This window comes from Pelobates fuscus, chromosome 8 (genome assembly GCF_036172605.1).
Source record: "Pelobates fuscus isolate aPelFus1 chromosome 8, aPelFus1.pri, whole genome shotgun sequence".
NCBI classification, from domain to species: domain Eukaryota; kingdom Metazoa; phylum Chordata; class Amphibia; order Anura; family Pelobatidae; genus Pelobates; species Pelobates fuscus.
In genome coordinates, this window is record NC_086324.1 from 119,977,427 (window position 1) to 119,998,320 (window position 20,894).

The 20,894-nt window shown below is 40.9% G+C and overlaps 1 protein-coding gene across 2 annotated transcripts in view; it reads left to right on the forward strand.

Annotated features, from left to right (window-relative positions):
• Positions 1-19,030, forward strand: part of DHRS7B (dehydrogenase/reductase 7B) — a 47,577-nt gene extending 28,547 nt beyond the window's left edge. For both annotated transcript variants that reach the window (XM_063430251.1, XM_063430249.1), the window contains exons 3-7: positions 6,217-6,332; positions 7,396-7,606; positions 15,818-15,910; positions 17,907-18,059; positions 18,591-19,030. In XM_063430251.1, the coding sequence (XP_063286321.1) occupies positions 6,217-6,332; positions 7,396-7,606; positions 15,818-15,910; positions 17,907-18,059; positions 18,591-18,796 (779 nt within the window). In that variant the 3' untranslated portion in view covers positions 18,797-19,030. The remainder of the gene's footprint in view (positions 1-6,216; positions 6,333-7,395; positions 7,607-15,817; positions 15,911-17,906; positions 18,060-18,590) is intronic.
• Positions 19,031-20,894: the final 1,864 nt, after the last annotated feature.

A 20,894-nucleotide genomic window follows, 5' to 3' on the forward strand; every position in this document is an offset into this window, starting at 1 on the left:
TGTCAGATAGGGGTTCCCGAATATGAAAAATTGTTAATAAAGTATCTGCCTAAAGAGGTACAAACAAGCCACCTCTGTGGATCGAGAAAACCGTAATTGCTGTGGGGACAATAGAATGGCTTATCAATATCTAATGGATATCGGAGTATAGCTAGATCGCTAGAGATATAAGGGAAAAGCCTTTATTGTCTGGGTATAGCAATAACGGTTAAGAAGTGTATAGCTCAGGGCATGAGATAGATATAATAAAAGATTCCAATAGTAAATGTCTCTGTAGCTCAAAAATCCCCGAGTGCCCCAGACGCGCGTTTCGCCCACAACTCATCAGAGGGGAACTGATGTGTGGGAAATGAGACTATTTTTGCACAAACTATTTAGCAATAGATATTTGTCTCGACCACTGTGGATTGCAAAACTAAGTTTTGCACATACATCTGGGAATAGGTTTCTGAAAACTTTTGAACAGAACCTCCCAATTTTGTTAATATTTAACCTTTTGAGATCGAATTTATGGTTATTTAATCTTTCATAATTTCCTATTTCTTATGTGTCTTAATATTGCATCAGAAAGTTCAGATTTTTACACTCTATACCTGACCCTAGAGGCAATTCAGATGCATATGTGTTTTTTCGAGTTATTTGATAAGGTTTAAGAATATCCTATAATGGGATCTATTTTTACCTTTACTAAATAGTTGACATTGGCACATTGGTATATTACCATATTGAAATATTGGTTCACATATATTTGACAATTGGATATTTTATCCCTGTTTAACGCACCAATTTTAATAGAACTAATAAAAGTTATATTTTATGTATAGGACACTCATTTCTTGTTTGTTTGACTATACATTTTATTCGTCGTCACACAACACATATTCCAGGATAAACCTGTTTCTGGTGAACCCCCAACTGTTCCCAGAGTCTCGGAGTCCACGGTGGAATCCATAACTTGGTCGGACCATGCAGACGTGTCTATTACTTTAGATAAACTGAGTGCGGCGACACCATGGTCATGGCGGCTAAATAGTTCTCTACTTCAGGACTCTGGAAAGTTGAGACTATTCGTAGAGAGTTGAACGAATATTTTGTCAGGGAGGCAGAGTCGGGGGTGTCGAAAGCCATAGTGTGGGCAGCGCATAAGACGGTCATTAGGGGTATACTGATTAGGGAAGCGACACTAAAGAAACAACGAAAAGCTCAACTATTGTCGTCACTATTAGTAGCTTTAAGAACGGCGGAACAGCGACATAAGTTGAACCCTACACCTACTAATTTAAAGGCGGTACAGGAATTAAGGAACTCTATTCGTGAAATGCTCCTCGACGACACTGCAACACTTTTATGAAAAGGCCAACAAAATGGATACCCTGTTGGCAAGATCCCTTAGACCACGGCAACGGAACACTCATATCACGAAAATCAAGAATAATGTAGGAGACTATCAGACTAACCCCACAGAGATCACCAAAGTGTTTACGGATTTTTACACCAAACTATATAACCACTTGACAGGCGAAGCTGTGAACCCACAACAGGAAATGGATGGGATACGAGAATTCCTCTCTTGGATACACCTCCCCAAACTATATGAGGCGGACTCCGCAGCTCTAGGTAATCAGATCTCGGTTGAGGAAATAGATGTAGCAATTTCGGCCTTGAAAAGCAAAAAGGCATCTGGCCTAGATGGCCTTGACGGAAGCTACTACAAGATAGTTAGAGAGGAGCTCCTACCCCACCTCGAACTGTGGTTTAATGACCTTAGGGACGGGGGGATCCCAGATAGAGACATGTCACTAGTGAATATAGTCTTATTGCCTAAACCTGGCAAGGATGACTCATTCCCAGAGAATTTTCGCCCAATCTCTTTAATTAATCACAATTCCAAAATCTTAGCAAAAGTGGCTAACAGACTGAACCCGATTCTTACTAGTCTGGTCCGCCCAGACCAGGTGGGTTTTGTGCCGGGTAGGCAACTGTTCGAGAATACGAGACGCAATATAGATCTTATAGGGAGACAAACTAAGATGAACATTCTGACATTGATACTGTCACTAGATGGCAAGAAGGCATTTGACAGAGTTAAATGGCCGTATCTGTTCGAGATATTAAAACATGTCAGCATGCCGGCCCAGTTTATGACGACAATTAAAGCTCTATACTCTAACATCAGGGCGCAGATCCGGATAACGGGAGCACAATCCATTCCATTCCATCTGACGGCATGAGACAGGGATGCCCTCTTTCGCCGTTGCTGTTTGTTCTATCACTAGAACCCCTCATGCAAACAATATGCGCAACCCCAGAGGTCAGGGGAGTCACCGTGGGGGGACAGCAATATATTATATCGGCATTCGCTGACGATATATTATTGACATTGACGGACCCAAAGGAATCAATAGCGGCACTGACAGGGATACAGGCGGAATATGGTAAAGTAGCCGGATACAAGGTCAACTTACACAAATCGAGCGCATTCCCCATAGGTATGAGAGACGAAGACGCGGCATTTATAGGGAAGACCTATCACGGACACATAGCAAAAGATCACATCAAATACTTAGCATATGGTTAACGGCGGACCCCTCCCTCTTGCATCAACAGAATTACGTCCCACTAATTAGACAACTAATACATGACATGGAGACATGGGTAGATAAACCAATATCGTGGATCGGAAGAATACATTCTGTGAAAATGAATGTGCTACCTAGGATACTATTCCTCTTCCAAGCTCTTGCGATCCACTTGACTAAATCTTACTTGGGAACACTTCAGCAGGCTATTGACAAGTTTATCTGGCAGAATAAGAAACATAGAATCTCCTGTAATATACTTTATAGGGCTAAGGATAGGGGAGGTCTGGGACTACCAAACCTTTACTATTATTATGTGGTGGCCCAGCTAGCCCAAATAGCTCTATGGCATACAGGTGGGTGGCTTTGGAGTCCTCCCTGATGGGCCCAGTTATACCCCAGTTCCTTATGTGGATACCTAGAGAACATAGGCCGCTAGACCAGGTAACATGCCAGGCGATACAAGCCTCCGTCAGGGTCTGGGGTGCGACCGCCCTCAAATATGGCCTGACATCTGTCCCGTCACCAATGACCCCATTCTTGAGAAACAGATTTTTGTCCCGGGCATGCAAGCTAGGGATTTTAAGGGACTTGAAAACACAGGACTACAGAGACTACGTCAACTGTTTGAAAATGGCTCCTTTGTAACATTTGATGAACTGAAAAGTAGGGCCCCGTTAAGACCTTTCGACTATTTCCGCTACCTTCAGCTTAGGGACTATGCCCGAGATACTCTGATCAAAACAGTTGCGCTGACACAATTAACGTTTTTCGAATGAATGTGCATGAGGGAACAATTCCCGAGCGGCTTAATCTCCAGTCTATACTCTCACCTGAGTACTCATTAACTAGAATCAAGTATAAAGACCAGTGGGAAGCAGATTTGGATGAGGTACTGGAGGGCATAGAATGGCAGGAAATGTGGGAGGCTGCTGCAACATCTTCAGTGTGTGTTTCCTTGCAGGAACAATCATATAAGACTTTGTTTCGGTGGTATACCACCCCAGTGACATTGTGCCGAATGCGCAAAAACCCGACAGACTTGTGCTGGAGGGGCTGCGGACATAAGGGCACGTATATTCATATATGATGGGAATGCCCAAAGGTGCAGACCTTCTGGAAACGGATTGCAGAATTGCTGCGAGAGGTGTTCGGCAGGGAGGTGAAGCTAGACCCGTGGGTCCATGGATGACTGGACAAGAACGGAACAAAACCTCATACAAAAAGTAAACCTAGCCGCACGAAGAGCCCTAGCACAGAGGGACACCCCTACAATAGCGATGGTAAAACAAAAAATAAAATATACTTTCCGAATGGACAAATTGACAGCACGGGTCAGAGGGACAATAAATAAATTTGATAAGATATCGGGTCCCTGGACCAATAGTACAGCGAGCAATTAGAAAAGCAGACTGGACTAAAACTTATAACCGTACCACTCAGGGCACTGGAGAAAAGTAGCAGAACGTACCACCCATTTCACAATGAGAAACTTGGTAGATGCCTGAGATAGACGAGGTTGGATGGGCAATACACTCCTTGAGAAGCCTATCATTAAGCGGCTCCCCTTGGGCCTTTCCCCCCCCCCCCCCCCTCAGTTTCCCCACACACTCACCCCTAATTATTTCACTGTACCTCCTCTGTTTCTCGAGGATGTTTTCTTTCTGGTTCCTCTCTTCCTTTCTATTCTCTCTCTTCCTTACAATTGGATGGTCGTGCATAAAGGGAAAACAAAAGTGTTACGATGAAGTTATAGAAGCAAATATGATTACATATAGTACTCCTAGTTGTTCTTAGTGCAAACAACTGCACGGTAATTACATGTTTTATCTACTATAACAAACCAGACGGGATGTCTTGAGATAATTAAAGATGTGAATTACCTGGGGTAACACAGGCAAAAACGCACGATCTCAACTTATGTACTATATACAAATCATAATGTAAAATGCCAACAACGCAGCGTACATGCCTCTGTAAACATGTCTTGATGTTATTGTATATGTAATGTATAAGATGTCCTGTCTTGGAATAAATAAAGAATAAAAAAAAAAATCATAATGACAAAAGAAATCATGCAAATGGCCCTGATCAAAGCTTTACATACCCTTGAATGTTTGGCCTTGTTACAGACACACAAGGTGACACACACAGGTTAAAATGGCAGTCAAGGATTAATTTCCCACACCTGTGGCTTTTTAAATTGCAATTAGTGTCTGTGTATAAATAGCCAATGAGTGTGTTAGCTCTCATATGGATGCACTGAGCAGGCTAGATACTGAGCCATGGGGAGCGTAAAACTGTCAAAAGACCTGCGTAGCAAGGTAATGGAACTTTATAAAGATAGAAAAGGATATACAAAGATATCTAAAGCCTTGAAAATGCCAGTCAGATTGTTCAATCACTTATTAAGAAGTGGAAAATTCAAGGATCTCTTGATACGAAGCCAAGGTCAAGTAAACCGAGAAAGATTTCAGCCACAACTGCCAGAAGAATTGCTCGGGATACAAAGAAAAACCCACAGGTAACCTCAGGAGAATACAGGCTACTCTGGAAAAATGTGGTGTGGTTGTTTCAAGGAGCACAATATGACGATACTTGAACAAAAATGAGCTGCATGGTCCAGTTGCCAGAAAGAAGCCTTTACTGTTACAATGCCATAAAAAGCCTGGTTACAATATGCCCGACAACACCTTGACACACTTCACAGCTTCTGGCACACTGCAATTTGGAGTGACGAGACCAAAATAGAGGTTTATGGTTACAACCATAGGCGCTATGTTTGGAGAGGGGTCAACAAGGCCTATAGTGAAAAGAATATCATCCCCACTGTGAAGCTTGGTGGTGGCTCACTGATGTTTTTTTTTTGGTGTGAGCTCTAAAGGCAAAGGGAATCTTGTGAAAATTTATGGCAAGATAAATGTAGCATGTTATCAGAAAATACTGGCATTCTTCTGCACGAAGGCTGCACATGGGACGCTCTTGGACTTTCCAGCATGACAATGACTTTAAGCACAAGGCCAAGTTAACCCTCCAGTGGTTACAGCAGAAAAAGGTGAAGGTTCTGGAGTGACCATCACAGTCTCCTGACTTTAATATGATCGAGCCATTCTGGGGAGATCTCAAACGTGCGGTTCATGCAAGACGACCAAAGACTTTGCATGACCTGGAGGCATTTTGCTCAGAAGAATGGGCAGCTATACCACCTGCAAGAATTAGGGGCCTCATAGACAACTATTACAAAACACTGCACAATGTAATTGGTGCTAAAGGGGGCAATACACAGTATTAAGAACGAAGGGTATGCAGACTTTCAAAGAGGAGTAATTTCAGGTTTTTCTTTGTTGCCATGTTTTGTTTTATGCTCGTGATTCTGTTGTAACCTACAGTTGAATATGAGTCCCATAAGAAATAAAATAATGTGTTTTGCCTGCTCACTCATGTTTTCTTTAAAAATGGTACATATATTACCAATTCTCCAAGGGTATGCAAATCTTTGGGCACAACTGTATTAATTATTCAAATAGAAAACTGTGAAATAATAATAATTTTTATGGTACAGAAACAGTTAATGCTGGGGCTAATTTCTAGTGCCGGTGATTCACTTTTTTCATCAATATTGTCTATTTTCCTTCAGAATGTGCCAAGGTATTTTATGCAGCTGGTTCACAGTTGGTATTATGTGGGCGCAATGAAGAAAGTCTGGAAGATGTGGTGAGAGAGCTTAATCGAATGCGCAAAGGTTCTGTAAAGGTTTGTTAGTTTTTTAAATATGTAATTCCCTTTCTAGTTCTGCCTCTGATTATACTGCAGCAGTTGTCCCTATCTGAGTGAATAAAATGATGGGCACACAAAAAAAGGACCCTAGTGAATTTTTATTTAGTGAGTTCTAAATTTGTAAGGCAATAAAGATGTGCATGTACCTTGACAAAGTGCAGTCATATTGTGGGCAGGTACATCCCTGATTCTCTTGTTCACTTGTTACCATCTTTCTTTTGGAATATATTGGACACAGACATTTCTTCATTTTAAAACAATTTTCCATCCCTATACCATGCCACCTATACACTTCACTTAGTATATGATGGTATTACACTATATATATATGGCATATACAGTTGTATTCAAAATTTAAAGGGTGCTATACTAAGTATTAAAGATGCTTGCCATGAAGGGTTAAATATTTTTTTTAGTGCTTCCAACGTTGTTTCTAGGAACATTCAGTGCCATTTCTATCTTTTTGTATCCTGTTCCTTGTTTGTGAAGAGCGATGATCTCGTCTCTTAACTTATTTTGCCATATCTCTAACATGCAGTCAAACGTGACACTCAACAAACCCCTAGCCAGTTCATGTATTTCAAGTATTCCAGCTTGAGCACCCCTGGTGCAACTAATGAAGCAGTTGTTTAATTGCATCAGGTGTACTTGAGACAATACCTGTTTTGCATATTTGCACTGTTGTGAGGAATTCTATTCACGGGGTTGAATAATTTGAGACTGGAGATAAAATGCATTTTCAGTTGAATTTGGGGAAACCACTTGAAGTATTCATTGTATTGAGCTATTTCACTTGCTTTTGTTTGATTTGTTCATTGCAGAGAGTGATAATATTGACAATAAACCTGGAGGTTGAATAATTTTGATTATAACTGTATATAACACTCCTACGTATGTATCCTAGCAGTTACCTTGTTATTATAATAATACCTCTACAATATCTCCAGCACTTGCACAGCCTTTGTGTGGTTAGGTGTGGGTAAAATTGTTGATCTGTAGATATTGTAGCAGATGATTAAATCTCTTCTCTGCCCAACAGACGCACAAGCCGCATAAGGTAATATTTGACTTGTCTGATGTGGAGGCTGTTTCCAGTGCAGCAATAGAAATCGTAAAACTTGTGGGAAATGTGGATATCCTCATTAACAATGCAGGGATAAGTTATCGTGGTACTATTTTGAACACTAAAGTCAGCGTGGACAGAATGATAATGGATATCAATTACTTTGGACCAGTGGCTTTAACAAAAGGTGAGTAAACACTGTCCTTTTGATGTGATCTTTCTACCTTGTCGTCAGACTGATGGCTTGGCACTCTCCTTACCAGGACTTTATATCCAACTGCCTGGGTGCAATCCAAATGCATCCAAACAGTATACAGTAGAAATCCAGGATGCACATACAGGTCTTTCAAAAAAAGTATGATGTGATTTATTAGAAGTGAATTGGCATACAGCAAAAAAAAAAACCCATTTATTTTATTTTTTTAATTTATTTTTTTTATTCTTTATTTTTGCTGTGCAGAAAGAAAAAACGCCTACTATGCCAAAACAGCAGGAGTAGGCACATTAATAACATTTAGAAACATAGGTATGGCATAAGAAATAAGAGCACATTTTTAAAAAATAGTACAGTATTTTCATCAAGCTTGTCCGTCGTGTCTGGAACCAGGATAAAACAAAGTTTGTGTCAAAGTCAGAAAATGGAATAGACATGAAGAGAGTGGTATAGGTATATGACAATGAGTTTAAGCAGGCTAGTAGTACAAGCTGTATCCACTGATATCATGCACATCACAATGTAAAATAATGTAGAGTGTAACAAAATGGCATCTAGTTAACTGTATGGGCGCTTTGCCCGGTCAGTAGGTTGTCATGTTATACACCAAGACAGGATGGAAGTGTGAAATTAAACTTCAAGAATAGAGCCCTTTTTATATTAAATAAGACCACAATTCTATGAATTTAGGCAGAAAGAGAGGCAGGATAACTGTAAAAAGAACTGTAAAATAAAACTGTATGTAAAATCAGGAGAGAAATACCACAGGGTGGCCAGGTTTGACTGTTGCAAATAGTTAAGTATGCACAAGTACAGAGTAAAATAACTTGGATATGTGAAGCATTATGGTCAGTGAGATCATGTTTGTGTCAGAATGTGGGTAAAGTCAGCTGATCTTTCTTCCGACTCCCAGGGAGGGAATGTCCCAGTCTCTGCCACCCCAAGCTCCAACACCATTCCAAGATATTATCTTGATCTTCGTCTGGGGCTCGCATCTTTGGATTAGCGGCTCTGTGTAATTGGCCACGTGCGTTGTAGGACTCCATAGCAGGTAGGGTGTGTCGAGCTTGAGTAAGTTCGACACCGCCTACTTCTAAGCTTCTTGCCCCATAGTTGGGGTGAGTTGTTTTGAGTAGGAAGGCTAATGCCTGGAAGCATAGACCTCCTCCACGGCTGCCTTTTGCGCTTTCCCCTGTGTAGTGGGGACACTCTGGTGGTATCCAAGCTTGCAGCATTGGCCAGTAAGAAGGTTCTGGATGACCACGACCCAGATAGGGAGATTAGAGATAAGTCCCTGTGCAGGAGACTTCTCCCTAGAGGTTGGAGCGCCAAAATGAGACTCCCTTTTCTCCCCGTGGTTTCCCTCTGTGGGTTGTATTCGTGAGGCTGATGCACGCTCTTGCAATACTGCCCAGAATCTGTCAAAGATTTCCTCCAGGCTTGTTAGGCAGCGCTCCACATAGCTATGCTGGATTGTTCCTATCTGTGACACGTTGTGCCTGGGAAGATGGGGCCTGTCCGCCATTTTGGTCAGCTGGGCTGTGGTGAGAGTGTCAGTGATGATGGTGTACTGAAACCACAGCACATACCTGTATCAGGCCAGTGGGGACCGGGAACACCCCCACCGGTCCAGAGGGTGGTAGGAGTACAGCGGGTCCACACTGTGAATCGGAGAGCGAGGAGAGCGGCCGCCTCACTCCAGCTCCGTTTTGGAGTATGCCCCAACAGCAGATCTCGGGCTTCTGGAGGATTTCAGTCTCAAATAAGGACTTAGGATACTCATCCAGTATCCCCTCGTTCGAGTTATAACCCCAAAATCACCATTGAAATCAGTAGAATGTTTGTGAACATTAAGGACTTTTTTTTTTTTTTTTTTGTCAATCATTCTTTTATTATGGCATATGCGTTATGGGGTACAAAAGAGAAAGAGGAGGCATTGTGGGGTAACATGAGTTAATGATAACAAGATGGTGTGCAGTGCACCTCAAAGAAAGATCGCCATAGTTTTTTTTTTTTTTTTTTGCAAAATCGTCATGTAAACATACAAGCGTGGTTGTTAAAATAACAGGACATGTAACAAGTTATACGCAGACAAATGCACATTTTCATATGGTATATCCTTCTGTGTGTGCTGTAGTACAGCTTGCGTTACAAGTATTTGCTTGCTTACTAAGATGAACTAAACCATGTGGTGGAGATGATATGAACATAAAGGATCATAACTTAAACCTATGTTACATGCAGGGTTATACGTAGTGTAGTGTACTGCAATCGGTCGAGGAGTATATTTATGAGTCGTTGCAGGAGAAGGAACAAATTAAGTAAAAATTAATGTAAGCAGCTAGTTGCTCGTGCGATGAGTGGTAGTGAGAGACATATATGGCCACGACAGTGTTTGCAGGTAGTTTGCTGGACACTGCAAGTCTTAGTCTTAGTACATAACATATTTTCCAAGGAATTAAAATGAAATTAACAGATTGACATAAACAAAAATTTTAAAATTATGCAGGCTGCTGGGTCTAATGAGCATGGGACAGTGTTAGGGTTACTGGCGCTGAAGAATGTGGTCGGTGGGATAGGCAGGTTATGCTCTGTGTCCCATGCTTGCCTAAACGGTGAGGATTAGTCGTATAGCAAAGAAGAGTTACGGGAAGAGAGAAACTGAAACCAAAGATGCAATGCTCTGCATTGCGTACATCGGCTTGTGTGGCCTTTATGCTAACAAGCTCTAAAAGCTTGATTTTCGCAGTAGTTGTTACGTCTAGGAGAATCTCCCGAAAACATAGCGGGAGTTTTGCTGAGTATTCGTTTCTGCTAGTTATTGTATCGGATAGGTCGGGCTTAATACAGAGATCGGCTAGTGTTCGAGCTTACGCCCTAAACTACACTCGATTCACGTTGTGCTAACCGTATGAAATAATAACAGTAATGAAGCTGTGATAAACACTGCCATTAAACAAGTAATATAACGTTATTCGTAGTTAGCGGCCTAGGCAACAATACAAGAAATACATGTTAGGGGCATCGGCAACTGTCCTTAACAATGGTGTTCCTGTCTGGGACAGTAAAGCTGAGTAGCTCATAGCAGTTCAGTGGTGTACTGTCACAGTGTGGGATATTTTGTAATATACCAGTCCAGACGGCGTATGCTCCAAGGCCCGGTGGTCCCGGTGTAACATGCACGAGGTGAGTGCGACTAGGCCAAGTCTCTGAGTGTCCCAAAGTCTCTATGACGTGACAGTTGCATAGGCCTCTGGAGTGGAGCTCTGGGGTACAAACGGAGCGCTCCGATCTGGATCCCAAGTGTGGGTGCGTTCAGGGGAGCAGGTGTTGGCATTGCCCGTTGTGGTTGACTCCTTCGGTGTTAGCAGATCTTGGGGTAGGTTTAGTAGCCGGAGAAAGGCCGGGGCGTCGCGTATGTCTTGGATGCTGTGTGTGGTCGACCCTCTTGTGACCGATAGAGTCCTGGGAGGTCGCCACCGATAGTCCAATTTGTGGGCCCGGAGGAGTGAGGTGAGGGGTCTGAGCGTTCGGCGCCACGCCAAGGTGCTGCTGGATAGATCCGGGTACAGGGAGATTTCCATGTTCTCAAACCTGAGGGGGGTCTTGCCTCTGAAGGCTGCGAGGATCATCGCTTTGTGTCCGCTGTTACGGAGGTTCAAGATGACATCCCTCGTAGCAGTGTTTGGTGCATTTGAGGGTTTGGGGATTCGGAAGACCCCCACTGGGGTGATCGTCTCTTGCCGCCCCTGCGGCAGGGTTGTGAGTAGTATGCGGTCGACTAGTTTTGGCAGTTCGGCGTCGGCGATGGCCTCTGGAATTCCCCTGATTTTAACATTAGAGGCGCGCCTGGCGTCCTCCAGGGCCGCGAGGCGTTGTTCGTACTGCCAGTTTTGGTGCTCCAGGTCTTGCACCGTGTGGTGTAGCGCGGAGATTTCCTGGGCTTGGGCTAGCGATGAGCCTTCTAGCGTGGTGATGCGGCCTGTCAGGCCTTGCAGGTCCGCGCGAAGCGCTGATACCTCCTCGCGGAAGCTGTTTTTCAGGTCCGCCATCATTCCTTTCATAATCGCCACGGTGAGCTGTTCTGGTTCTGCCTTTTTACTCTGGCGTTTAGTCTGCCGCGGTGGGTCGGGAGGTGGCAGGTATCCCCCTTCTTCCTCCTCGGATACTTCCTCGGAGAAGTCCGAGCACCCTCTGTGTTGGGCCGCCATGTTGGCCTCTGTGGCTCCTCGTGCGTGCAACCACATTTCCCCGATCGTTAGTCCCGGGGAGGGCTTGTGTGGTACCGGTCTTTTCCCCTTTTTCCCCATTAGGTTACTTGGCGTGTGCTAGTGAATTAGTGGGATAATGGGGTAATTACAGGCGTTTTTCGTTGTTTGGGGCTCGGAGCTCCGTTTACATGCGTCTGGTTTCTTCAGCGTTCAAGCCCCGCCTCCAACATTCAGGACTTTGAACCTGTTTTGCCTTTATAAATCTAAATGTTGTATTATAATTGACATCTTTTCTATTGGTGTATGGTCAGTGAGTGTGTGTATCAGTGAGTGTCTGCCTGTGTGTGTGTCAGTTAGTGTGTGAGTGTTTGACTGTCAGTGAGTGAATGTATGTCAGTGAGTGTCTGTGTGTGTGTGTGTCTGTCAGTGAGCATGTGTCTGTCAGTGAGTGTGTGTTTGTGTCTGTCAGTGAGTGAGTGACATGAGGGTGCGGCAAAATTGATCTTTGCCTATGGCGGCAGAAATCCTAGCACTGGCCCTTTGCAAGGTCATGTGGTGTCCGAGGGTAAATCAAAAAGTTGCACTCCCCATCAAAGCTCTTAATCTACCACCAAATGAGAACTTTAGAAGCTTGAGAAAGGATCAGATTGAGAGACAAAACATTGCCTCTGTTCCTATTAAAGCATGCTTTTGGATTTAACCTTTGTTAACCACTTTGTGCACCATACAAACATACTGACACATACACAGCAACCCATACAAACATGCTGACACACACATAGTAACCCATGCAAACATACTGACACATACACATAGTAACCAATACAAATATACTAACACACAGTGATCCATTCAAGCATACTGACACACACACACAGAGTGACCCATACAAACTTATCAAGACAAAAATTGGGGGAACACCCAAAAAATGCATTTCTCAGCAATAGTGCTGCCGTAGAGAACAAAATATTTATATATAATACAGATTAAGGAACAGCGCACACATAAATATACCATTTTGAATGTTATAAGGCTACTTAAAATCACTTGTCTCCGCAAACAAATAAGGGGATTCAGTTCCACTATATGGCCATATTATGTTAAACCCACCACTACTTTGCAGTACCCCAATATCAATGGTTCCTACACTAATTCCAACGTGGGAGACACATTAAATAATGTTAGTGCTAAATGAGCTAAAGTGTTTTTAATAATCTGTTGTAACACAATATGGCCATTTGGTGTAAATTAACCCCTTAAGACCGCAGCCAAATGTACAAGTTGTGATCAAAACAAAACGTAAACAAAACCTGGCATTTGCGCTACATGTCTGTCCAACCGTAATTCACCTCTTTCATATTAAATGCACCCACACTTATTATATATCATTTTATTCAGGGGAAACAGGGCTTCAGGGGAAACATGAATACAATATAAAAAAAATGGGAGAAAATAAGATTTTTTTTAATTTTCTTAGTTCTACGTGACATTTTAACTGTGAATGTCAAAATACTGTTTGCTTTTACTGCAATAAAATACACATATTTGTATGCAGCGATGTCTCACGTGTAAAACAGTACCCCCTATGTACAGGTTTTACGGTGTTTTGGGAAGTTACAGGGTCAAATATAGCTTGTTACATTTTTCTGTTTTTTCACATTGAAATTTGCCAGATTGGTTACGTTGCCTTTGAGACTATGTGGTAGCCCAGGAATAAGAATTACCCCCATGATGGCATACCATTTGCAAAACTAGACAACCCAAGGTATTGCAAATGGGGTATGTCCAGTCTTTTTTAGTAGCCACTTGGTCACAAACACTTGCCAAAGTTAGTGTTAATATTGAAAATGCAAAAAAACTAATTTGAACGACAATTTTGGCCAGTGTTTGTGACTAAGTGGCTACTAAAAAAGACTGAACATACCCCATTTGCAATACCCTGGGTTGCCTACTATTTCAAATGGTATGCCATCATGGGGGTAATTCCTGGGCTACCGTATGGTCTCAAAGGCAACATAACCAACCTGGTGAATTTTAATGTGAAAAAAATGAAACGCAAGCCTTATATTTTACTCTGTAACTTTTGAAAACACCAAAAAACCTGTACATGAGGGGTACTGTTATACTTGGGAGACTTCGCTGAACACAAATATTAGTGTTTCAAAATAGTAAAACGTATCACAACAATTATATCATCAGTGTAAGTGCCATTTGTGTGAAAAATGCAAAAAATGTCACTGTCACTGACAATATCGTCGTCGTAATCCATTTTTACTGTTTTGAAACACTAATATTTGTGTTCAGCGAAGTCTTCTGAGTAAAACAGTACCCCCCCCCCTGTACAGGTTTTATGGTGTTTTGGAAAGTTACAGGGTTAAATATAGTGCTAGCAAATTAAATTCCCTGAACTTTCGGCCTGGGTTGTCAGGCAGGTCCTGCAAATTGTAATTAAAATATTTAAGTAAAATGACCTAATTATGTAAAGTTATTACATAAATATATACGAAGAATATATATATATATATATATATATATATGTATATAATTTTTTTTAATTATTTTTATTTAGATATATGTATATATCTAGTGATATATACGTATATACTTATGTAGATAGATATATATATGATTTCGTTCTACATGTATTTTGATATCAATATATATATATATTAATTTTAAAATACAGTTAGAACGAAATTACACATGTATATATTTTTTATTTATTTATTTTTTTATAATTTTTTTAAGTATTTACATATTTATTTATTTTTTATTATATATAAATATATATCGAGCCCATAGGTTTATGATGTCAAGTTAAATGAATGGATATATAATATTGCGCATGAGACCTGCATGTCTCCTCACCACTTTTCATGCTTATACACATCTGCATTTCCGTCAATAAAAATCATATTTACAAAAAAAAAAATATATATATATATATATATATATATAATGAAAATTATATATATATATATATATATATATATATTTAATCAATATCATTGTACGTGTATTTTGATATTAATATATATATATAATTATGTATATAGTAATATTAAAATACACTTAGACAGTGTATGTGTATGTGTGTATATGTGTGTATATATAGTTAGATCATATATATAATAAATATATATGATCTAAGTATATATTATTTAATTTTACACTGTTTTAACATCTTTTAATTTTATTTTCAGGCAGCAGGGGGAGTACCTGTCATTACAGGCACTCCCCTTGCTGGCAATGCCTTGGACGACTATGCCGTCTATGTGATCGCGAGGTCCTCCCAAGGACTTCGCGATCACATGGCCCCAGGGGGCCGAAGAAGACGGAGGGGGACTCCCTGGGCTCCCAGGTAAGTCCCCATACCGCGATTGCCGGCGTGGGATTGCCGGCGTGGGATCGCCGTCGACCGGGTAAGTACATAAGATCGCAGGGCGTTCTATGCCGCCCTGCGGCTTTTAGAGCAATCAAAATAGGGACAGCATAGAACGCCCTGCGGTCTTAAGGGGGTTGATCCCCATATTTGTTTGCTGAGATAGGTGATTTTAAGTAGCCTTTTTTTGTGTGCGTTGTTCCTTACTCCATACAAACATATTGACATACACAAAGAGTGACTGACACATACATAGAGTGGCCCATACACACATGGTGACGAACACACAAAGTTACCATACAAACATACACACACTTACAAACAGAGTGACCCATACACATACTGACACACTTTGCCCTCAGTTAAGTTGTCTCATACCAAAAGTGCCTTGAGGCCTCACTGCACCTGGACAAGTCTGGTGATGCCTGTCCCCCAGCTTATCTTCCATTGCCCAAAGTCTTGACTGCTGGGATATAACATTTATATATCCCCCGCTGCCTTTAATTTTAAAAGTATCGTGAGAAGGCCTTTTATTATACTTATTTTCAGTCTGTATTTACTTGCTATGACTTTTTTTTTCTCCCTTTAAAGCTCTTCTTCCTTCCATGATCAAGAATGGGCGGGGGCATATTGTTGTAATCAGCAGTGTCCAAGGCAAAATAAGCATCCCTTTCCGATCAGCATGTAAGTATATAGCTCCCTATTAATTCCCTATTAATTCCCTATTAATTTTTTTAAATTGTATGATTCTTGCAAGATGCACTAATCTGTCTAAACAAGCACAGTTCATTAAGTACTGAAGAAATGCATGAATTATGAAATATTTCCTTCCTCCCTTCCCCACCTATCCCCCCCTTCCCTTCCTTCCCCACCTATCCCCCCCCTTTCCTTCCTTCCCTCCCTTCCCTTCCCTCCATCCCTTCCCTCCCTCCCTCCATCCCTCCCTCCCATAAATGAAATAGGGAGAAGGAAAATAAGAGAAACAAAGGTTTAGGCAATATGCCCTGTATAAATAATAAACAAAATGTAGGTAGATAGTAAGAGAACCTATAGATGAAAGTATAGGTTGAATATAGAGGGACAAGTATAAAAGAATAGAACAGAACAACAAGGTTTCAGGAAAATAGTAAAATTAGACTTTAGTGAATCAGCCCCCTCTTGGAAGGAGTACTGATAAAGTGTGGAAATAACACCTTGCAATATTAGAGGCAAAGTCCATATTGGTGTAAAGCTGGTTGGCAGGATAAAGCAGAGCAGAAGTGTAGGTTAGGCTGGTTTGGAGCAGGTCGGTATAAAGCTGGTTGGCAGGATAGAAGTGTAGGTTAGGCTGGTTGGTAAAAGGTTGGTATAAAGCTGGTTAGCAGGATAGAAGTGTAGGTTAGGCTGGTTTGGAATAGGTTGGTATAAAGCTGGTTGGCAGGATAGAAGTGTAGTTTAGGCTGGTTTGAAACAGGTTGGTATAAAGCTGGTTAGAAGGATAGAAGTGTAGGTTAGGCTGGTTTGGGACAGGTTGGTATAAATCTGGTTAGCAGGATAGAAGTGCAGGTTAGGCTCGTTTGGAACAGGTCGATATAAAGCTGGTTGGCATTATAAAGCAGGATAGAAGTGTAGGTTAGGCTGGTTTGGAGCAGGTCAGTATAAAGCTGGTTGGCAGGATAAAGCAGGATAGAAGTGTAGGTTAGGCTGGTTGGTAAAAGGTTGATATAAAGCTGGTTAGCAGGATAGAAGTGTAGGTTAGGCTGGTTTGGAATAGGTTGGTATAAGGCTGGTTGGCAGGATAAAGCAGGATAGAAGTGTAGGTTAGGCTGGTTTGAAACAGGTTGGTATAAAGCTGGTTAGAAGGATAGAAGTGTAGGTTAGGCTGGTTGGTATAAAGCTGGTTAGAAGCATAGAAGTGTAGGTTAGGCTGGTTGGTATAAAGCTGGTTAGAAGGATAGAAGTGTAGGTTAGGCTGGTTGGTATAAAGCTGGTTAGAAGGATAGAAGTGTAGGTTATGCTGGTTGGTATAAAGCTGGTTAGAAGGATAGAAATGTAGGTTAGGCTGGTTTGGAACAGGTTGGTATAAATCTGGTTGGCAGGATAAAGCAGGATAGAAGTGTAGGTTAGGCTGGTTTGGAGCAGGTCGATATAAAGCTGGTTGGCAGGATAAAGCAGGATAGAAGTGTAGGTTAGGCTGGTTGGTATAAAGCTGGTTAGAAGGATAGAAGTGTAGGTTAGGCTGGTTTGGAGCAGGTCGGTATAAAGCTGGTTAGCAGGATAGAAGCGTTGGTCCACAGGAACATTTACAGAAGCCAGGAACTTTCAGGATGACCATCAACTACATTGCAAAGGCAATGTAGTAGGTTGTGTGTAGCCTTTTGTAGCTTCTTGATTAGTCCAGGTGAGGATGACAAACGTGAAATCCAAGGTTAGTGGTCAGGGTGGCCACTAGTGGTGCAGATCTGGAACTAGTTATTAAAGAAACAGGAATAGACGAACATAAACTTAGTTGTCAGGATAGGATCTTTCTTTCTCTCTTTCTTTCCTTCTTTCGTTCTTTCATTCTGAACAAAGGTTTATTTTTGCAATAAAAATGGGAGTTTGTATAGTTTATAGTACACATTGATCTATTGATGATTATAGGAGTAAAGTAGTGCCATCCTATGGTCTATATTAACTTTTTAAATGCATGTTTTGGCAGATGCTGCTTCCAAACATGCTACACAGGCATTCTTTGACTGTCTAAGAGCAGAGATGGCAGCTACTGAGATCAACGTTACTGTGATAAGCCCAGGATACATCCAGACAAATCTGTCTATGAATGCAGTAACTGATGACGGATCCAAATATGGAGGTTGGTTACCACTAGCTGGTTATTTAAAATGGTAAATAAGAAAAAACAAGGTGAAATGTTACAGGCACAACATTCAATTGAGGGTTATGTATGTCCCCAAAGAAAACATGCATGGAATTTATTTTGCCTATTTTCATTCGGGGTAATGAAAACTTAAATGGTTACTCCAATTACCATGAACACTTTTTAGTGATTTGAACTTTCGTTGTGCAAAATGACAGTCATTGGCTGAGAGCAGTCAGCTGTCACTCTCAGTCAATGAATTGCAACCACCGCGGCTTCTCCAGCTTTGCAGAAGCCGGAAGCGTGTCACTGGATCAACAGGTAGCATCAGAGCTTGGCGGTGACCCAGGTGATGGGGCAAACTGTTTAGCAATTCAGCAACATTACCAGGGAGTTAGTAAAACCTAGGAAAATAAATTATCAGGCAATAATTCTCATTTCCAAATGTAAGTTAATTGTGAGAAATTAAATAATCAGTAGTTATGTTTGTCCTGCTAAGTGAACATGTCTCTTTCCCTCACTGTTTAGTAACGGATAAAAACACAGCTGAAGGAAGATCACCAGAAGATGTGGCACAAATTGTTCTAAGAGCTGTGGGTGAACGAAAAAAGGAAGTCCTGGTGGCTGGAGTGGTTCCTACTTTAGCAGTGTACCTAAGAACTATTGCCCCTAAATTATTCTTTGCTATAATGGCAGCAAGAGCCAAGAAGGAAAGGAAGCTGAAGAATGCATAGAGTAATATAAAGATAAAGCTAGGGAAAGACTGTGAAAATGGAAATGGTATTACACATGCACTGTTGCTGGTGGAAGTCACAAAACCCTAATTCCAGAGCTACAGAAATTGTAGTGCTCATTAACTTTTGCTATTCTTTGGAGACTTGACATTATCTAATTTTTGTGATGCTATACTTACTCATAATTTTGAGAGCCAATTGATTTCTAAGAAATAAAATGTGAGCTGATAGCAACTGTAGACTCTGGTATGTTGTCTGGGATAGGTAACACCAAGTAGTTTAGCAGATCATCCCCTATATTTTTGCTTATATTTCGTGGAAGACAGGAGGAAGTCTTTGGGGATACCATTGGAAGCTTCACCCTATACAGAGAAGTTTATTTCTGCGTGTATCTAATTAGGCACTAATTAGGCCATGAAACTACAGTAAGCACCTTTAGTGGGAGACAGCCACTAGAAGCAGTCTTAACCCTACAATGTAAACATTGCTGTTTCTGTAAAACTGCATTGTTTTGCATGACAGCGTTAAGGGGACAGGGACACTGCACAAACACTTCAATGAGATGAAGTGGTCTGGGTACCTATAGTGTCCCTTTAATTAAAAGTAATTTTCAAATCTTAGGTCAAATCAGCTAAACTGGACAAATTCTCTAGGACAGCTATGTTTTGTTTTCATAGTCTGTGTTTGTTGTGTGTGCGCGTGTGTGTGTGTGTGTGTGTGTGTGTGTGTGTATATATATATATATATATATATATATATATATATATATATATATATATATAAATCAAAGTGATGGTCTGCACTCACGGTCTTCGTAAAACACTGGCTAAATGTAGTATTGCCATATATGCCAGGTGCCAGACCAAGGTCATTGGTATACAAAAAAAAATCAAAGTGATGGTCTGCACTCACAGTCTTCGTAAAACGTAGCTTTTAATCTTTACATAGAAAACGAATATGATGCTAGACAGCGTCAACGTTTCAGTCCCCGTTCGGGACTTTCCTCAGGACATGCTGTCCTGAGGAAAGTCCCGAACGGGGACTGAAACGTTGACGCTGTCTAGCATCATATTCATTTTTTTTAATGTAAAGATTAAAAGCTACGTTTTACGAAGACTGTGAGTGCAGACCATCACTTTGATTTTTTTTTGTATACCAATGACCTTGGTCTGGCACCCGGCATATATGGCAATGCTACATTTAGCCTGTGTGCAGGGAAATTCTGGATCTGGATATATATATATATCTACACACACACACACACACACACACTAAGGACTAAGGAGAGGCTATTCTTAAGAGAATCTCAAAGCACTATCCTATCCACAGCTTACCGGTATTTGCAGACGTTTGTATATGTGCTATTTATAGAGCCTCTTCTTTTAGAATAAGTAGCTTGGGGAAGGATAGAATGAGACTATAGACTAAAGACTGCTTTACTGAGTAAAATAGGACCTTTAAATAATGATTCTAAAAATAACAACTATTCCTGTCTCCTAAAAGCTTCTATTCACTTTTCCAAATACAGAAGTCGAGTATATCAGACTGGCACCACTTCTTTTAGAATAAGTAGCTTGGGGAAGGACAGAGTGAGACTGTATAGACTACAGACTGCTGAGTAAAATAGTACCTTCAAATAATGATTCTGAAAATAACAACCATTCTTGTCTCCTAAAAGCTTCTATTCACTTTTCTAAATGCAGAAGTATAGTATATATATACAAGAGTATAGCAGACTAGCCCCACTCATACTGGTCTAGAGAATTCAAAGTGAATTTAACATTTAAGGCCAAAGTAGCCAGACTAAATCAGCATATGATTTTTTTTTTTGTATTTAAAGGGTTACTCCAACCACTATGACCACTTCTACTTTTACTTTTTTTTATTTTTATTTTTTTTATTCTTTATTTAATCCATTCCATATGTGTTACATCAACGGTTTGTAGAATCGCAAATAAATCACAGTTAAATCAGTACGATATGGTAGTTTCGCATAAAAAGGCATTTAGAATGGGGTTTTATAAAATAAAATTAAAACGTGAAGCAATAAGAGATAACTGGCTAGTAAAGCCCTTCGCGAGGGGAAGATGGAATCGGT